This window comes from Lutjanus erythropterus, chromosome 22 (assembly GCF_056507025.1).
Source record: "Lutjanus erythropterus isolate fLutEry1 chromosome 22, fLutEry1.hap2, whole genome shotgun sequence".
In the NCBI taxonomy this organism is placed as follows: domain Eukaryota; kingdom Metazoa; phylum Chordata; class Actinopteri; order Lutjaniformes; family Lutjanidae; genus Lutjanus; species Lutjanus erythropterus.
In genome coordinates, this window is record NC_139338.1 from 2,984,651 (window position 1) to 3,005,317 (window position 20,667).

Below are 20,667 nucleotides of genomic sequence, written 5' to 3' on the forward strand. Positions count from 1 at the left end.
GTATTTATATCATTGTGGAGCTTGTTCCCTTATTGTGGAGCCAGGACAGCAAACAGTCGGGATTTTGTTGTGGGCCCCTCCCCATGATGAGGGAATGACAAGCCAATTGACAGTAACAGAGTATAGTGGATGGGCTGGTGTGGATTGGCTGACCACGTCTAGGATGGCCTGAGCCATTTCTGGCACTGTAGACTAATATCAGTGTCTTGAATAGTAGTGGAGCAGCCACAGGTAGCCAGTGCAGGGTGCAGAAGTGTGGTTTAGTGTGGGGGAACGTGGGTAGGCTGAAGACCAGCTGGGTTGCTGCAATTCTGGATGAGCTGCAGAGGTCAGATGGCACCAGCCAGGAGCTGTAATCTTGTTGCAAGATGACAAAAGCCTGAATAAAAACTACAACAACCCCTGGGTGAGGAATAGATGTGTCTGCTTGATGTCATGGAGAATTAATACACAGGAGTGGGTTGTGACAGCGATGTTGACAGCTAGTTGTCCAGTGTTACACCCAGATTCCTTGCAGTCCAATTTGGGGACACTACAGAGTTCTCAATGGTAAGGGAGGGGGCAAGGACAGGACATGCCTTCATGACCTTCAGACGGCGTGCAGACATCCACGAAGAGCCGTCATTCAAACATACAGAGATTGATGCTGCCACCTGGGTTTAAGACCAGGTAAAAGACAGCATTATTGAGTGTCATCTGCAGAGCTGTGGTACGGAAAGACATGCAAGTGAATAACAGAGCCAAGTCACATATAAAGAGAGAAGAAGGGGACCCAGAACAGAACTGTGAGAGACTCCATACAGGTCTTTCTCACCAGCATGGAACCACTCCTGTTCTTAATCACATTCTGCTCCAAGAATCTAATTTTGAACAGTTCTAAATATTTCCACCAAAAATAAAATAGTTCAGAAACTGAAAAGTTGTTTCCCAGCTGGAACCAAAAAAATACCAGATTTTCTGTGGGAACCAAAGTGGGTTCACAGACTGAAAACTAATCTGTTCTATAAATTGTTGTGATATGTGCAACACCCTCTGTTGATTAAGTTCTTGATTACAGTGGTTCCACTTAAAACTGGGGGAAATGTGGGCTGGTTCACGAGATGGCACAAAGGTTCCCAGGGTCTTAAATGGAACCAATTGAAGAACCAGAGCTAATTTTCTAGAGGATCTGGTGGTTCAGTCTGTCCAACACTGCTGAAAGGTCCACCAGATGTTCTAGTAGTGTTCAGTTCCTTTCTGAGGCAAGGAGGGCAGTATCAGTTGAGTGGCCTGCCTTCGACCTGACTGGTGGAGGTCAAGAAGATTGTTCTGAGATTCTGAGATATGCAGAGTTGAGTGAGGACTGCACGCTTGAGTGTCTTAAAGAAGAGGAGAGACAAATCTGTAATTCTCTCCATCACAAGGGTTGAGTGTGGGTTTCTTTAAAAGAGGGTTCACTCCAGCTGCTTTTAGAGTGTTAGGAAAACAACCAGTTGTCAAAGAGGTATTGATTAATGATAGGCCAAGCACTGCTCTTTAACTTTCCCCAGCCAAAGTCCCAAACTGAGGTCAGCTGAGACAGCTGAGCTATCTCAGTGACAAATGAGCAGACTCCTTCCACTTGTAAAGACTGAGATGTGGTTGAAAGTTGCTTGCCTGCTTCAAGAGGGAATAAGAAGAGCCTGCACACAGCAAGATCAGTCCCTCACAATCACCTGCATGTGACTTCCACTTCATGAAGAAACAAGAAAAACAGTAAAAATCTACATTTATTTACTTGCATTGTCTAAATAAATTCTATGCATAGTAAACACTGCTGTCGATGCAGTGTGTCTGAGAGGTCCAAGTGCACAGAAGGCTTTTATTTCAGAAGGAAGGAAGTGTTTGAACCAGACGAGACTCATGAATAGGATGTCTCATGCATACACATGCAAGTCCCTCTGTGTTTTTGTCGCTCTCTTTACATTTACTTGGACACACTAATGCATACATTTAACTAACACGCACATGCTTGGTTTCATTTCCCACAAACACCCTGTTTCATATTCATACACCTTCACACAGTTTCACAGGCAGATCACACTCTGTCAGAACAAAGACATACATTACATACAACTTTTCCATTCCATTTTAATTCGCCGCATTCTGTTCATCAGTGTTATATAAATCACAGGCGAGGAGTGCTACTACACCTGCTGTCTTCATGAATTTGTCAAGGGTGACCTATTTTTCGCCCGCACCCGACGCCACAGCATCTGACAAGCCTTTTACCACCCAGAGCACCATGCAAACACGAAGCACTTCAAGATGTGCTGAGTGGGTTTGTAGGCCAACGTAAGTGGGGCATTAAAGAGCAGATTTGCATGTGCTTCTTCAAGCTGGGTGAGACAGAGTCAATAAATTTACAGTGGTTGGTGGTGCTGATGAGGTGCTGCCACTGAAGAAACAACAGATAGAGACTAAGCAGGCAAACAGACAGGTGGACAGGTTTGGATTGGTTCTGCAGTGCAGTTTTTTAAATCTCTCTTAGTTTTAGCAATAAACGCTGGGAGATTGTCCTCAGTCTCTATTGAGCAAAGTGTTTAGAGACTGACTTGTGAGTCTAGTTTAGTCTGGAGTTGCATTGGTTGGAGCCAGCATGTTATTTCACCTCCAGTCCATGTAAAAGCACTAGTGGAATCCCATGGTGGTAAAGTGTCATTTGGAGCGCCCATAAATGAGAAGGCGCACAGAACCCTGCTGTCTCGTAAAGTAAATACAGAATCAGAATTATTGGTCAGGTATCTATACACATACAAGAGATTTTACTCTGGTTTTAGTCCATATCTGGATGTTTCCAGGTTATATTTCAGACAGCTGTCAGCTTATTGATGGTGCTTTAAAAGATCACCGATAAGCAGCGCACTCGTTGAAATGACTTCGACTTTTCATTTTGATGCAGCTCTCACACTATCAAAATCAGAATCAGACATACTTTACTGATCCCTGGGGGGATCATTCCATCAGCAGTTTCCTCCTGGGGATCAATAAAGTATTTCTGATTCTGATACTGTAAGAGCAGCATCGAAATGTAAAATGTGTGCACATTTTTCAAAGGAAAACAACTGTTCAAACTGGTACAAACCAATTCTTCATCTAATCATGTAAACAGAGCTACAGTGAGAAGAAAGTCAGATTCTTATCTGAAATGTGGAGCTGCATCAGCATGTTGTGGATAATTAAATTGAACCTCAGCTTGAAATCAAGCCGTTGTTCTGGGCAGTGACAGTTCAGTCCTTCCTGCTGCTGCCTGTCATCTCTGAGGCTCACTGAAATGAAAGGCTGCCATCCACTTCTGTTCCTCCAATCTTTTGCTGCGATCACACAGTTAAATATTACCCTTTAAGAGCTGGTGACACTTTGACAATTGCGTCAAAGAAACAGCATATCTTACAGCTTCTACTTTCATTGTTTTATCTTTGTTATCTACCGTTTACCCCCAATAATCTGCACTGATGTGAGAGACAAGAGAAACTGAGGCAGGGAGAGGAGAGTTAACGGCAGGCAAAGGGAAACAGAACCTTATCAGTGAGCAGTGACTTGGTTTGATATCATTTTGATTGACATAAGCAATAATTGCCCATCACTGGTGTGATGAAGTCTTTCCACAGAGCTGGTGAGCTGGAACGAGCCCCGTGCACTGACACTGGGAGTCACCCATCCAGCATGGTACACCCTCAGGCCCAGCGCTCCTGCACACACCAGCTTTTCCCTCACACTCGTCTTTCCCTGGTGGCAAAACTCATTGGAGAGTGGTCACTTATATAGATATAGTACTGTACCTCGCCATCTGCTAAATAAGCTGTCAGTGCCGCCACACAGTTTGAGCTGAGGAGTTACTCCACACAACACTCCTGTTCAAGGAGAAGTCATATATACTGCAACCACAGCGTATCATTCATTTAACCAGGTTCTGTCTTACACGATCAGCAGTTTCAGGACTTCAGTAACACTTGTAGTATAAAAAACAACTTCACACAATCTAACATTTTGAGAATGAAAGTGAAGAGATGAAAAAACAAATTATCTAACCTTCAATTGCAGAGAGACTTGAAGCCTAATTCATCGTGGTCGACTTTTATCTTTAGATCGGTTGAAATTAATGAATTAGCTCTTAACATTTGACTTGCCTGAAATGCAATTTAACAAGAGAACTTAATTTGTCGAAACCACCAGTGTCCCGAGAGTTGCATTGGGTCAGGATTTTACAATTTGTCAGTTTGAGTAACAAAGATATAAACAGCATAAAGACGAGAAACATACGCAAAAATATTAAAACCAGTTGACTGAGCTGACTGATTGATGTCAGTTCTTCAGACTGCCTTAATACAGTATTAAAATTAAATTAAAATATAACTTAAAATCAAAACGTGCTGCTGCCTGATGGTGTGTAGACACTGCAGCTACTGTGGCACACTGGAAATGGAGCAGTACACAGTGTGAGCCTGAGTCGTAGCTCAGGGCTAAAAACAAGTTTTGAACTAAAACAGAATGTCACAAATTTACAGATATCAGGCATGAGAGGAGAATATCAAGTCAAAAGACTTGAAATTGAGAGGTGAATATGAGGTAGAATGAGGTAGAACTGGAGAAATCTCTGGTTCTCCCTTTCTTAGAAGCTCTCTTATTTACATTTTTGTTCACTAATCACCATTGATATATTTTTTGAACATATATTTTTCAGATTATTTTACACACTTTACACACTACAGTCTTTATACATTTACAGATTAACACACACATTTTTATATAAGTACATCTATAGACTGACATACAGTTCTACAACTCTCCACATTTTGCTCCAATTTTTATCCCATGAGCAATGACAAATTTTGTCCCTTCAGCTGGAGGACCTGTTTGCAAGAACCAGCCAAATCTAATGGGAACATTGCCTTGTGAGCACATTCATGCTCCACAGATTATGATCCCCTTCCATGGCAGACTTTCCATAAGCTTTCCTTCTGTGCTACCTAACGGACAAGTCTGAGGTTTCTAAATATTTACTTGGCCTGCAAATAACTCATAATCCAGTGAAATGTGCTGATCAAATTCATGCTCCCTAGAGGTTTAACCCTTTTGACTTCAACAGTTTCATTACTTTTTTTCCCCTACAGTTTCTTAACCTTTAGCTCTATTAATAATAATAATAATAATAATAATAATAATAATAACTTTATTTATATAGCACCTTTAAAAACAGAGTTTACAAAGTGCTTTGACAGACAAAGTAAAAGAGCACAAGAGCAGGATACCATGGAAAAATAACAACAGAGGGCCAAACAGGAGTTAACTAAGGCTGAAGCAAAAGAAGACACAAGCAAAGACACTAAAACATAGAAAAAGCAATGACACAGTAAAAGAAATAAAAACAGTAAAACTAGAAAAACATGACACTAAGAATAAGTTAAAATGAAGAGGGCAGAGATTACAGAGACATAACATGATGTTGTCAAGTCAATATAAACAATAAAGGGATGGAACAAGACAACATTCGACATCACATAAAAGCAAGTCTATAAAAATGGGTTTTAAGAAGTGATTTAAAAGATGTTACTGAATCTGCAAGCCTTATCTCCTCGGGCAGGTCGTTCCAAAGTCGAGGGGCCCTGATGGAGAAAGCGCGGTCACCTTTAGATTTAAGCCTCGACTTTGGAACAGCTAGGCGTTCCCTGCCCGAGGATCTAAGGCTGCGTACTGGCTTGTAGGGAGTTAACATTTCGGCTATGTAGCTAGGGGCCAGACCCAGGCGGGCTTTAAAAGTGATCAGTAAAATCTTAAAATCAATTCTAAAACATACAGGAAGCCAATGGAGGGAAGCCAGGATTGGGGTGATGTGATGTCGTCTGTTAAAACCAGTAAGAAGCCTAGCTGCTGCGTTCTGAACCAGTTGGAGGCGGGAGAGTGACTTTTGGTGAATACCATACAGGAGTGAATTGCAGTAATCGAGTCTGGAGAATAGGAGTGAATGATTATTTCCAGGTCAGAGTGTGGGAGCAGTGGTTTGATTCTTGAAATGATACGTAGCTGGAGAAAACAGGACTGGACAACTTTATTGATGTGTGTTTGGAAACTGAGATCTGAATCAAAAATTACTCCAAGATTTCTGGCAGAGGAAGTGAGATTTGTGGATAGGGGACCGAGGCTATTTGTGATGGGAATGATGGAATTTAGTGGACTGAACAATATGACTTCTGATTTAGAGTTGTTAAGTTGAAGAAAGTTCTGGGCCATCCAACAGTTTATGTCATTGAGGCAGTCTGTCACAGCAGCTAGGCTTCTTGGGTCATCTGGTCTCAGGGGCAGGTATATCTGTGTGTCGTCTGCATAACAATGGAAAGATCCATTGTGGCGCCGAATGATCTGGCCGATTGTTTGAAAGGCTCTGAGAAAAGCAGAACTTATAGCTTGATTGTCCCAAACTTTCATAGTTTGGATGTAATGGACACTACAGCCTCTGCAGCATTGAGTCATTTTATTTTATTTTCAGAAATGACACTGGACTCAACAGTAATGGTGGCCAGGTTGCCACTGGCTACCATTTTGAGAAATTGGCAACCAATTCTTGACATTTGGTTGCCATGAGTGGCAAACTGCAAAACATGTACCCCATGCATATTTAATATTTGTTGCATTAGTGATATTTTAACATTAAATATTTAAATACAGCTGTCAAAGTCGGACCAGGAACCAGACAGTGCTGCACACACGACTCCACAAAACAATGGCAAAGCAAATATTGTTTAACTTTGACTTGATTAGTTTGACTAATCCATCAACATCACATATGAATGTGCAAATTGATTCAACTGACAAAGAATCAATTTATGAACTAAATATGAACAACATACATTGATAAGTGACACAAGTTCAAGGTAGCTCATATTATATAGTATCCTAAAGATTGTGTTTTTCCTCTGAAAACATTATACATGTTAGAAAATAGCTGGTGAAAATGTGAGAAGACTGCGATCTATGTGGTGACGAGCTGGAGATATGGTCCACCAACACTATATAATCCCCACAAATTGACACATGAACAACACCACCTCCTCCCACCCTTCTCAGTCCAAATCAGCCCAGCAGTTCATTTCAGCTCACTTCAGTTCCAACAACCTGACACAGAAGGAAAGAAAATCTATTCCGTCACTGTCCTCTGGCTCTGGTTTGACACTGAGGCAATGGACATTTATTGTTAAGTGACACAATCTATGATCAGTTGATAGAAAAGGTAACTAAAAATGTTCAAAAATCAGTTTTGGTAATCAAGAGCAAAAGACAAGTCTCTGTCCAGTCTTCAGGTAATATTGCGAGTGTTTAGTGAGACAGAGAATTGTAAGCACATGTGGCGGCTCCCTTTCCTTGACTCTGCTCAGACAGACAAGGTAGATTCACCATGAGCCAACCTCTGGGCTGTTCACTGAAAATGGAGGTCAGAGCCTGTTGACACCAGAAAGACTGAGGTACTGTTAAGTAACAGCTGTGTAGAACTGCATTTGTCAAATATCTCAGCTTCCATTGCTTTTACAAAACCCACATTTTGTCTGACTCCCAGTCACCGGTGCATTTTTAAACGTTAAAAAACACGTGCAGCAAAGAGTGTAGAGAAGGACAAGCGGAAGCACATGTGAAACTGTGTGACTGTGTAGGTGAATGATGATAGAAAGCTTTGCAGATGAGAGTTAGCTCTGTAGATGGTCTCCAGGGTATCAGCAGGGCCTTAAAAAGTGTTGAATTATTAAAATTGTATCCCGCAGCTCCTTGCCCATGAAACTTAATCCTTCGATTTTGCGGATATTAAAAGGTAGTCATACACTCTTTAGATTTTATCCAAGTTTGCTCCCTAAATTATCCAAATCTGCTGGGAGAATTTCCAGAATGTGATATCTGATGTTGTTCTTGATTGGAAATGAAACCCAATTCCAACCTGTCCTGTGCCTGCAGTTGGTATGCAAAATGCAGGCACCCTAATAACAGAAGTGGGTCGCCATGACAACACCCTGCATTACATTATGACATCATGCCCGCCCTCAGTCCCCCACCTTCTGCAATCAACAGAGCCGATGGCAGATGATGGTTTGGCAGGGGAAGCAGCTACCTGTCCTTGAATTAAGAACACTTAAGTGTATTGCAGTTTTCTAAGTGCATGAGGCATCATTTCTCTCTTTTTCAGCAGTTCAAACCTCCCGGGACACAAATGCTTTTTAGCTGATCACTTGGCGCTCAAGGACACAGAAACACAGACGGTGACTCGACTCATCATGCTAACTCTGAGCAACTCGACTCTTATTTAACCTGTTGGTTCTTCCAAGAAGAAAGATGTGGCCATTTGTTTCTTCACAAAACTTAATAGGACACTTGACTGGAATGGAGCTATCGATAAAGTTATTAGTAACACCTGCTTTTCCTAAAATAACAAGTCAAAATGTCTGCTGGGGAAAAGACTTATCTATTATTAGGAAACAAGAACATTATTCATGATAGAATGTGATTTATTGAAATTCCACAACGCCAGGGTTGGATCCTGCTGTGCAAGAGGACACTTTGCTTCAAGTCCAACTTGAATTAACCTGCTGTGCATCAGTCAGTCAGAATGGTTTTAGTTCTCTATGTAGATGGAGAATTTCTTCTAGCGCTGGTTAACAGTGACAGCAACAGTCAGACAGCAACCTGAGACACAACAACAGCCAGATCAACTGTATTCAAATGAACTGCTGACATCAGTTTGCAGATGAATTAACTAGTTCAGGTTAGTCTATGGATAGTTGTTCTATTTTATACCTGTCTCTCTTTCTCTCTCCCCCATGTTCCAGTCTACGTCAACAAAGGGACAGTTCACCCAAAAATGAAAATTCAGTCATTATCTACTCACCCTCATGCCAGTTGAAGGTCTGGTTTAGTTTTTTAGTCCACAAAACACTGCTGGAGTTTCATAGCAAAACAGTGTTGCAGAATCTCCCAAACAATGGAAGTGAATAGTGACCAGTTTTCAAATATAAAAAAAAACAACAGGATAAAAACATGAAATGCCTCCATACTGCTCGTCTGGTGTAATCTAAAGCCCCAAAATACCAAGCTGACCAAAAATGTTATTTATATCATGTTTTTAGTAATAAACACATTGACATTAGAGGTTAAAAAATATTTTCATTGGATTGGGTCAAGGGTTTTGAAGAACTGTCCCATATCAATGTTCTTTTCTGGTTGGCATACCCTTACTTTTGCACTATTCTGTGTAAATGATCAACCAGTTGGGTCAAACATTTACATCAAACCATGGAAACATGGAAAAAGTTTTTTGAAAACAAACTTTGAGGCTAAGTTGTGTTGAGAACGTTTTCCTGATGTAACCTACTATTAGTCCAAGGATGAGATCATCTCTGTAGCCTTTTTTCTTACGAAAATGAAACATAGCAAAAACATAAACGAATGCATGGATTGATGGATCATCACATTAATAACTCTTGGCTGTGTTACAAATTATCCTTGATCTTTTTCTGGGGATGTCTTTCCTTTGTGGCAGCCAAACTTACACAACTAACAGAAACTTATGTAGGTTAATGATGTAAAGAAACGTGTTTGCTTGGCAAAAATAACCCATAATCCAAAGCTTTCGGCAGGGTTGTAAAAAAATCTTGAAACACTTAAATATCGTGCCGTTATGTTTTGTGATACTGTATCGATTCTCAAAAAAACTGTATTGTGGTATTGTGATATATGCAAGGATTTGTGTCAGAGGTTCATTTTAAGCCCTTGATGTTTGATAGCAGTTTTTTAAATCTATATTCACTGTTCTGATTGTATAAAAAATGTTTTACTCAAATTGTATGCATATGGTGATGTGTTCTTTATACTATGACACTTTTCCTAAAATTAGGTTAAAAAAATAGCAGTATATCAACCTGCTTACAGTATTGCAGTGTATTGAATCATAACCCCTGTATCATGATCATATTGTATTTTCAAATGACATATTTTATGTTATGAATACATATTCGTCTAGTCTTCAAATGTAGTACAATGGACACTTTTTCAAAGGTCATTTTCAGGAAAGTGTCTTCTTATAGTTGTCTCAATATGGTAGATACAGTATTATCACAGATGTAAAATAACATAGAACTTCTCAAATTAATATTCACTCCAATGCATTACATTAAACAAAAACTCTTCATATGTTAAACAAACTTTGACTTAGTTTTTAATTAAGTTTATTTGGAATCATGACTTTGGACCAGCATCATATTATCACAGTAGAATTCTGCCTATGGTCCAGCCCTCATATAGACAAAGGCAGCAGCCCAGAACAACCTCCACATGCACAAGTTGTTACATAATCACTTTACAAGATTTCTCAGCAGTCATTTGTTGAATGTTGTATCTCCTGATAAAGTTGTCGATCAGTGCTCCATGTGAGGTGCGGTGCAGTAGGAGGATAAAATACTGGAGTGAAGAGTGTATGTTGGGCCTGCTGACCTTGGCATTCATCTTTACTTGTATCAGCACCACTGACTCAGCAGTAAAAACTCCCACTGATCTCCTGGTACCTCTCCACAGCTAATTTAAGAACCGCTCACTCCCTCAGCCTCCTGCATGCTGGGAAATAGATTGTGGATGGCCTGAGGTTTGCTGTGTGAGGACTTTGCTATGTAGGACGTGCATACATACTATTTTGTCCAACTCTGTAATACATTCTAACCACACTGTAATTGCTAAATAGCCGGTATCGGCTTTAATCCTTCAGGGGCTCGCAGGCCAGATAGTCAGTCGGTAAATTACAAGATCAATAGCAACTAAACAGTGTAATGTGAATTAATCTGTATTGAAGATGAAAAAGGCTGATGCAGTGTCTCTGGCTGACAGCTTTGTTTGAATAGAGAACAGTGTCAAGAGTCGCCTTGTTTGATGGAACATTTTCTGTGAGATATTATTCTAAACCAGAGCCGTTCCATCTTTTCCTCCTTTTTTTTGAAACTGAGTAAAGCTGTATTGATTTTGGTTCCTTTTTCTTGCCTGTCATGGCTCTTTGACTTGGAAAGTCAGTATTTGTTTTTGAGAAAGCCGATGGTTGAGGCTTCACGGTCAGTTGCTCATCAGTTTTTCTCATTGTGGATGTTTGGATTTACTCAAAGATTTTTGTAAGAAGGATAGGCTGTTTGCTAGTCTGGAACATAAACAATGACATTGATATTGATGGGGATGGAGAACTGTTTAATAGTTTATTTTGGTGTAAAACTTTGTAAGATGACCTTGAAAAAGTTTCAAAAATATAAACATAGGTTTTATGAAATTATTGTGATAGTGAAGGGTGTTGCTTATAGTAACAAAGCCACACAGAATTATCACTAACTCTGCAGTTCCCTTTGGTTTGAAGGTTTTTAGCTTCTTTTTGGACATTTTGTCAATTTTTGGCCCAGAAATTCCACTCTCATAAACATAATTTTCAGCAGCAGCGGAAGGTTGTTTTTAGTTAAAAAGCTCAGATAAATCCACTGAATTCTACGTGCCCAGCACCAAACAACAGACCGACATAGTTAGATACTAGCTGGAGAACATAGTGGAGCATTTATCAGCTGAAGAGATGGATATTTCCCTCAGGAGTTGGTGGAGACCAAAAACAGAGGCAAAAGGAGAATGGTGGACTTACATTCATCAGGCCATAAATATATGATGATGTTGCTATTTGTCTGATGGATGTGTAGCAAATAGCTAGCAACTTTATACAGTGTTCAAACTTATTATGTGTTTTCAGCTTCTTATGCTGCACCAAAGTGATTGCAAATATCAATGAATGCAGTTCTAAGGTATAAAGTTATAAACATCTTTATCTTATTGCTTGATAGACAATCATGCCATTGCATTTGTGGGTAGTGAGCATTAATGTTAATTCTGCTAATGACCCCAAAAATCTGTGGTGTAGTCTTATTGTTGTAGTCAATCATGAACTGGTTTTATTTTGGTAAGTAACATCGCTTAATTCCTATCTCTATTGAGAGCTGCACATTGCAGTACTGATCAGGCAGCAAGAGGAAACGGTCGTGTTCAAAGACAAAGTTTATGAGCTGAGGTGCAAGTGAGAATTTCAATCATCCTGGAAACAAGAGATAAATTGGGTAGCATCAGAGGATGTAGTCAAAACTCAAGCTATTCATTGCACAAGAGAGCAAGGAGGATAAAACAGGGTCATTTTCAGAAGCATGTCAAGTTTCAGAAAAACGTACTGGAGTTCCATAACTAGAGCCAACAGAATCTTGTTTGCAATGGCAGCTAATAGTGCTGCCAAAAACCCTTCCACCGGGGCTTTGCCAATGCATGAACATGGAGCAAGTCAGGTTATTGTAAAACTGATTACCACAGCGTATCATGTTTCAAAACCTGCGCAGCCATTTACAGTGTTCTCCAGAATGCTTCTCCAGAAAAATGGGACTGACCTGGGCACACAGTACCACACCTACATGGTCTCTTAAGGGCATCATTTGATAACTGCCAATAAATAAAACACTTTGCATAGGGCAAGTAAAAACTGACAGGCAGGTGGGTCAGAAATCTGGATTCTTCCTCTGTGTGAATCACTCAGAGGAAGTTGTTGTTCTTGAGGAGGACTCGAGCATAGTGCTGCCCAAAAGTATCCCCAAACTCACCAGGCACCTCTCAAACTAGGCAGCTTCAGAAAAGGAGAGAGTCCTGCCACTCTCTACAAGTTTGATTCCAGACCCGGTGCTGTGCACAAAGCTGAGACCAAGTATATCTAGTTGGTACCACTCCACCTCCCCCACAAGGTTGCATTCCTTACCTGCCGGAGAGGTGATGTTCTAGGTCCCTAGAACTGGTCTGCAATGATGGCGGTCAGCACGTCTTTGCCTGCTACACAGCTGACATTGCACCCAGTCCTGATGCCTGTGGTGGATGCAGTGCAAGCATTCCACATAGTTCTTTCAAGCTGTTCTTGACTGTGAGTGTCTTGGGCCCAGCTTCTCTCTGAGGTCTGCCTCTAGGAGGTAGCTGCGGATTTTGGGAAGTAGAGCAGTAAAGAAGTTGCCTGTGATTCTGACTACATTTCGCTGGTGTTAAATGTGTTTGCTATTCAGGGGCATTCAGCATGATTAAAATGTCATTAACTATAATTAATCACACAGGTTTATCACTTAATTGCAATCAAAATAGTTTAACCTTAATAAGAGTATGGAGTTGAATATACAAGAAGGGATTTGCTTCCCACCGCTGCCGACAATGAGATTAAACTAACAGGCATTTTTTTGATGAACCTGCACCAAAGTAGCGCCACCTGTGAAGTGTGTCCCAGTAAAAGCAGCAGTGTTGTCTTTTTGAGCTCTAATCGTCCCACTTAGTCGTCACCTTGGTGGCAGATCTGTATTCTTTGTTTTGCAGCCTTTCTAAAGTGGCTGCCTGCTCTCTGCTGCCTGCTCCAATAAGCACTCATTAATCTTCCTTACAGCCTTCATTAAAGCTGCCACAGCTACACCCATGCCCGCTCTCTGTGCTCCTATCTCCTCCCTAATGCCTATCTCCTCGACCTTTATCTCTGCCCAGCTCGCCTTTCATAATCTCTCGCCCTGAAGCGCACATACCTCCCTTCCCCTCTCCGACTTCTTCATCTCCTGGATCTCTCCTCTTTATTTCATTCCGCCTCCTTTTCTGTCCTCTTTATACCTTTTGTCTAGTGGCTCAAAAACTTTAAATTCATATGAGCCAAGCATTGAATTCAATTTGCACCTCCTCTCATGACGGCAGTGTGCCATTTGTGAGGTGGCAGTTAAAGTTCTTTCCCGGTTTGTTGTGGACTCAGACATAAAAGCCCACTTTATGAAGGGATTATGTTTCTGCTGGCTTTCTGTTGAACCAGTTGACCCTCAAGTGTCTGCTGCTGATCCCCTCCAACCTCCATTTCTGTCTGCACATAATCCAAACCATACGGAAGCCAAGAACAACCAGTTAGCCACAGATCATGACTCAATTATCTCCTTATCTCATCATAAAACCAATGCCCAAGAAGTTTTTTTCTTATTGAGCTTACAATTAGTCTTAAAGCTGCTATCCCAAAATTTAATTACCATAAATTCCCCAGTAGTGACCTTTATTTACCTCAACTCCAGAGAGAACCAGACCTTTACCCCTAATTTCATTGTATTAGTAGTCAATTTGATTCAGAAGTCTCCCTGTTTTATGGTCTGCTCTTTGGTCGTTTTAGTTTGCTGTTGCTGCAAACTCAACACTTTTCTGTGTTTACCTGTTGACTTGAAAAATTCAATTTAATTTGCAGACTATTATGGCACTAACTCCATCAGTACATCAGGCTCATAACTGGCCAGTAGGGGCTGCGAGCCATCAAGAACTCCTTGGCTATGTTCCCTTCAGTACTGGAGTTTCAGTGCTCCAGGAATAGTCTTTAAGCCTACCCAGATAATTCCATAAATAATCAATGCCCAAATATGGTCAGACCCAACACATCTACAGCATATAAAATTAGTCCATTGGTCTTCAAATCCAAAACAAGAGAACGATGAATGTACAAGGTCTGAGACCACAGCTTAGCACCCTTTCCTCCCATTCCTTAGGGTCAGTAATATAGGGTGACCAGTGACCTAAAGGCTTTAGTTTGATTCAGCATATGCAAACATAAGATACCTAAATTTGGAAAATCTCCTAACATTAGGGACCTGCCTTTATTTATATATGCTTGCTACACCCACAGCTATTTGTGACTTTATGAGTTATTATATATTAATATTTCTATTTGACAGTTGATGGTATATCAGTTGTTTTTACCCATGTGGTAACATTCTTTTACTATTATTTCACCATGAGGAACATAATACAAAAAGTTTTATGTAGTCTTATTTCTTTTCTCTTCTAGGGATGACCTTTTTTTTTATAAGACTGGCTCAGCTCTTTGATAAAACCAACTTGGATAAATCTAATAGGTGCTTTTGTATGCTGACCTGAGAGAATTCGATTTAGTCTGCTGTTGTGTATTCTCATTATCATTGCATTGAGCATGTGTAATCAACTTTGACATTTCTCCTTGTGGGGAAGAGAGGAAGGGTAGTCAGAGGACAGACAGAGAACATACAGTTAGTCTGTGTATATATAGACAGATTATTATATACAATTGATTTGTCATCTTAGCACAGGACACATCTGGACTGGCAACATCTCCCTTATTCATGTCTATTGGCTTGTAATGTCCCTGATTATAGGATTAGATGGCATATGGTAAGGAGTATGTTCATATTTCACCACTCTCTGACCTGCAATTTAAGATTTTTTTCTAATTTCTCCAAATCCACAGCCTTTTCTGGGTGTTGAATGTGTCTGAAAGTGTGTGAAAGTATGTAGATGAAATTTATTTATAGAAAAAGAAAATCACCAGTCAATGTAAGAGCAGACTGGCAAAATCAATGTTAGTGTGTATAGCAACGTAAATAAATTACAGTGTTTCATCATAAAATAATTCCTGTGATGCCTTGAACATCACATACTAAAGATATGCAACAAAAAAAATAAATAAAATGTTTTCTTAAAAAAAAAACAGCACCACATTACTTCAGCCAAACCCCCAGGACACAATACAGAAGTACAAAACAATAAATCCAAGGCAGTGGGTGATGAAATAACCTCTACAGTTAATTAGAGTTAAATAAATGAAAGCTGCAGAGAAAATATAGAGAATGTGAAAAAGCAGTAATGGTGTTTGTGTTTGCTGTGTTCAGGTCAGCAGGTTCTGGGTCTGGTGGAGAACCAGAGCGACTGGTACCTGGGGAACCTGTGGAAGAACCATCGACCCTGGCCGGCTCTGGGCCGAGGCTTCAACACTGGTGAGTACAGGATGTCATGTTAGCATGTTAGCATGGTGAGGCTACATTTAAAACTGAAGAATGTATGATGGAAATCAGGGATCTTCAGTGTTTTCCAGTTCATCAGCCCCTTAGCTGACACACAGACAGGACAGGGACCTTCTCTCTCATTTCCACTTACCTGTAGCTGCTAAGTCAACAGCACAGCTAATGTTGTACTTTCACCATTGGGATCTGAGGTGGAGGGTGCATCAGATTCTCTCGCTCATGATGTTACAAAATTATCCACTGTGGCTCAAAATGTGTTCATTGTTATTATACTTGGGACAATAATACAGTTAATTGGCTAATATGTTTCAATAATGCATAGCTAAATAGTTTTCCGTTATGGATAGGTGCCACACAGTGATTTAGTAGGTTAACTAGCTCACATGATCACATGAGGATTCATGGAAAACCTCCTGTCAGTGCTGTGAAAATTAAATGTTTTGTTTTTTTGTTTTTTTGGGGGTTCAAAAAATGAACAATAACTTCCCCTGCAGTAAGTCTGAGGACCTCCTAGGGGTCCAGAAACTCCCTGTCACTATGGGTCACTCATATTATAACATGACGCTGTGAAGTAGCATGGGATCATGGGAGTTGTCACCTTTAAACAAGCAACATAGCTGATGAAAATCCATCCAGAAATCACGAGGTCATTAAAGTTGACACATCAAACGTACCCCAAGTTTTACTGGAAGGTACAGCAAATAGCACCTACTGTGGCCAGCATTGCTAGCAGGAAATGCAGTGTTACCTTGAATAAATTATGGAATTTTTTGCATTTGAACATTATTGAAAACATTTGTGATAATGTAAGTACACAATCCAACATAGGTCTAGAGTCTTAAGACATTTTAATGTGGAAATGTTACATATTGTTGCTTTAAAGAATCTCATGTTAAATAACACTTGATTTCTGAGGGTGCTGTTTGTGGACATTATCAAAGCTTATTCAGTCGTCTCACAGCTCCAGGAATCTCATAAAACCTCCATTGTCTTCTAGATGCCGGTGCATTGCATTTGGCTTGGTCGCGGCTGCTGGGGTCATTTTGTTGCCATCCTAGCTGTTGTGCCAGTGTCCACCATACTGTACCAAGGCAGGAATTATACCACTGCCAAAACGTCAGTGCCATGGATGCCCCAGAGTGTTGCCATAATGCTCTTCTAAAATTAACTCTCCACACAGCCAGTCTGACCTGCCTGGTTTTAAACTGTGAATATACTCTTGAAAAAGTAGCAGATTTCCTCATTTCAATCTACACGTGACGCAGCAAATAAACAAAACTGTCATCACACTGGACATCAACAGTAGAGACAGATTTCTCCCAGACCAGATATTAACAGCTAACCTGCTAGCTAACATTAGTTAACAAATAACAGTACAGTTTCTATGATTTCTAACATTTTCTCTTCGTACTTAAAACTCCACAGAGAATGCAGTGAAAACTCATTTTGTCATGTAACAGATCATTAATATCTCTTGATAACGGGAGGATAGTTTTAATTGGTATAAAACAACTAGCAAAAGTGATTGAATAAAAATAATTTCGTGGGCTGGATTATATTGTGTTTGAGAGCCCCATTTTAAGGTTTGCCAACCTATTGCCATATATGGCTAGCTACACAGCATACACAGAGTTCCTATTTTGCTGTGGCGTCTGACAGGTTGCTGCTTTTTCATGGCGATGCCATGGAAAGCGGCTCACATAACATGAAGTGCAAAGAGAACGAGACAAAATTGCAAGTAAATATCATAAACAAAAGGAAGCAGTAAATTCACAAAATCCATATTGAAATGTCAAAATATCAAATAAACTTTTTCTTACCATCGGCACATGTATACGTCTCAACAGCACTAAATGTGAACAGCAAACTGGGCAGTTGTTTGGGTAATGACAGAAAAAACAAAATCATTTATTGTTTCCCTATGAATTTTATACACTTTAAGTGAACCCAGAGCACTCAGTTACAATACAATTACACTACTATATACATCTCAAAGAAAAGTGAGTCTGGCACTTGTGGCATTGCAGTAGGTGCTTCATCGTCTGTTGCCTTGGGGAGATCTGCACTCTGCTGAGTGACTGCTACCTCTTCAAGTTTATTTTTATTTTCCAATCCAAATGTATATCTAAAACACGTTTAAAAATAGTAACAGTTGTTCAAGTTGAAAATAGCAGAAACCATAAAACACAAAAAAATAGCAAACAATAAAAACACAAAGAGCAGTTTCAAAGATAAAAGGACAATCACATAATGAAATAGAAGAGACCATAAAGAAAAAGGAAGATGATTCTATTGAGCTCTCTCTGTGCTTACTTACTCGGTGTTGTTATTTAAACCATTCGAGGTAATTTCCATTTGCCATCTGTAATAGGAAAGACATGAGAATGCTGTCCAAGAATTTTTAATTTTCTTCGGAGAACCTCAGTCTCCACTATTTCAAAATAGAGAGTGAGTAAACAGTCAGGCAGTTTCCTTCTTTGCAATAATATAGTGCATTTTCACAGGCATCGATGAAAAATGCAAGCATTCAGCCGGCTCGTTAAAAGTACTATGGCAAAATATTTTGAAAAAGGTGTGTGGTATAATTTCACAGAGCCTCAGAGCAGCCGCTGATAGTGGAATTGATTGGATTCCATTACAGCTTGTTATTATTTCCCCATGCCTATATTTTTTTCCTCTATCAACTGGAGCAGGTCTTTTCCTTCAGGAGACTTATAGCTCTGTACGTGTGCTGTTTGGAGCAGGAGGATAATCGTTCTGTTGACTATAACCCAAAGCAAACAGCGTGGGCCACTGCGGCAGCCGCGGTGTAAAACTCACCTGGACACGTCTGCGTCGTAAAAGTTCAGCGTTCTGCTCTTAAACCTCCTGTCAGTGTGACTGAGCGGCAGATCTCACAAACAGAAAAGCATGTGTTGAATTTGTACTGAACAGCATTTTGACAGAAAGCTGCGGCTGGTCGGCTTTGTGGCGGTGGCCGTGGCAACAGATGGAGCACAGCGGGGTGTGAAAGATGGTTTGTTTGTTCCCATCCTGAGAAAATATTCATGATATCGCTCCCTGTGAAAATTGGCTGCTTGATTTTATTTGTAGCAGCCAGGAAGATTTCTTCTATTAGCCAGGGAACTGAGACGAACAAGTTTTTGTTTTTGATTTTTCTTGTGTGTTGGTGGAGAAAGTTAGCAGAGAAAAGAAGCTCGTGAGCTTCTAAGAGTGATTTGTGTTTCTGGGAGGATTTTAACATGTTTTCTCCATCCAGCGCCGGTCTGTCTTTATAAGCTTAAAGTCTACAGCTTTATCTCAGAAAACACAAGGCTGTGATTCAGGAGCTCATGATGGGACTTTATCACCTTTACCAGGCAGCCAGATACTAATCTCTCCGTTTCTAAAGCTACCATATCTCTGTCTGTCTGTCTGTGTGTGTGTGTGTGTGTGTGTATGTGTGTGTGTGTGTGTGTGTGTGTGTGTGTGTGTGTGTGTGTGTATGTGCGCGCACTTTACAGGGGTGATTTTGCTTCTCCTGGATCGTCTACGGAAGCTGAGATGGGAGCAGATGTGGAGGTTGACTGCAGAGAGGGAACTAATGAGCATGCTGTCCACCTCCCTAGCAGACCAGGTAACACACACACACACACACACACACACACACACACACACACACACACACACACACATCCTCACACCTCAGACATGCAAACTTTCCACCAATTGGCAAAATTTCACATTTCACATGGACAAATCACAAAAGCACCTGTCCTTTTGTTCTCTGTCACTGCTACATGAAATTGTGCTGTGAAAGTATTCTACATTAAAGGGTTCTGTGTGCTTTAAACAAACTCATTTACCGTAAAGGGTCATATATGCTTCTAACAAGCTACTTTACCATAAAGAACTCTTTATGCTTTAAACAATAAATGATTCTGTATCCTTTTAACAAGCTACTTTACAATAAAGGGTTCTTTAATGCTTTAAACAAACTAATTCACAATAAAGGGTTATGTCTGCTTAAAAAAAAAAGTACATAAGTGTAGGTAGTCAGAGGTAGGTGTGTCATCTCTAATTGTAAGATCAGCAGTTTGCTCCCTGGCTCCTTGGGTCTGCATGTTGAAGTGTCCTTTATCAAGAGACTGGACCCCAAATTGCCCCAGTGGCTGCACCATCAGTTAGTGAATGTGTGAAGTGACGTAGTTGTAAAAGTGCTTTGATTGGTCAATAGACTAAAAAAGCACTATATGATGCAGTCCATTTATAAAGGGTTCTATATGCTTCAAACAAACCACATTGTGCAATGTGTCGTCTGATCAAGTCTACAGGTAAAAGTGTTTCTGCCAACTCTGAACGGCCACATTCAGGCTGAAAATCCTGCCATCATGGCCTCACCCAACCTCCCTGATCTCTCCTCAAGAATTCTGTGTCTTTTGTGTCTTTGTAGTGTTGGCCCAATGAATCATATAAATGGGGATAACAGCCCATACTTTCAGAGTCTCTCCTCAAAGGCATTCATAGTGTTGAACTCGCTTGTACACATGAAAACTGACAGTGGTGGCTGTGTGAAGAATGAAAAAAGAGACCAATTTAAACCTGCATTCCTTCTCAGCTCCACACTCCTGACCAATCACTGAATAAAAGTGAGCGTGCTTGTCAGCTTTGGTACGTCAAGGCTGACAGAAGCAGCCCCCAACCGGAAAGCTGTGGGATTCTTAAAGGCGTATGACGTGCATCAAAACAGTCACACCTTTACTTTTTCAAGATGTGTCAACTTCTCTCTGATAGAAGTTGTGTGTGCTATCAA

The 20,667-nt window shown here is 40.4% G+C and overlaps 1 protein-coding gene across 1 annotated transcript in view; it reads left to right on the forward strand.

Annotated features, from left to right (window-relative positions):
- The window catches only part of large1 (LARGE xylosyl- and glucuronyltransferase 1), a 161,834-nt gene that overhangs the window by 102,263 nt on the left and 38,904 nt on the right, over nt 1-20,667 (forward strand). The window contains exons 7-8 of the mRNA XM_084710864.1: nt 15,744-15,848; nt 19,379-19,491. Of these exons, the coding sequence (XP_084566990.1) occupies nt 15,744-15,848; nt 19,379-19,491 (218 nt within the window). The remainder of the gene's footprint in view (nt 1-15,743; nt 15,849-19,378; nt 19,492-20,667) is intronic.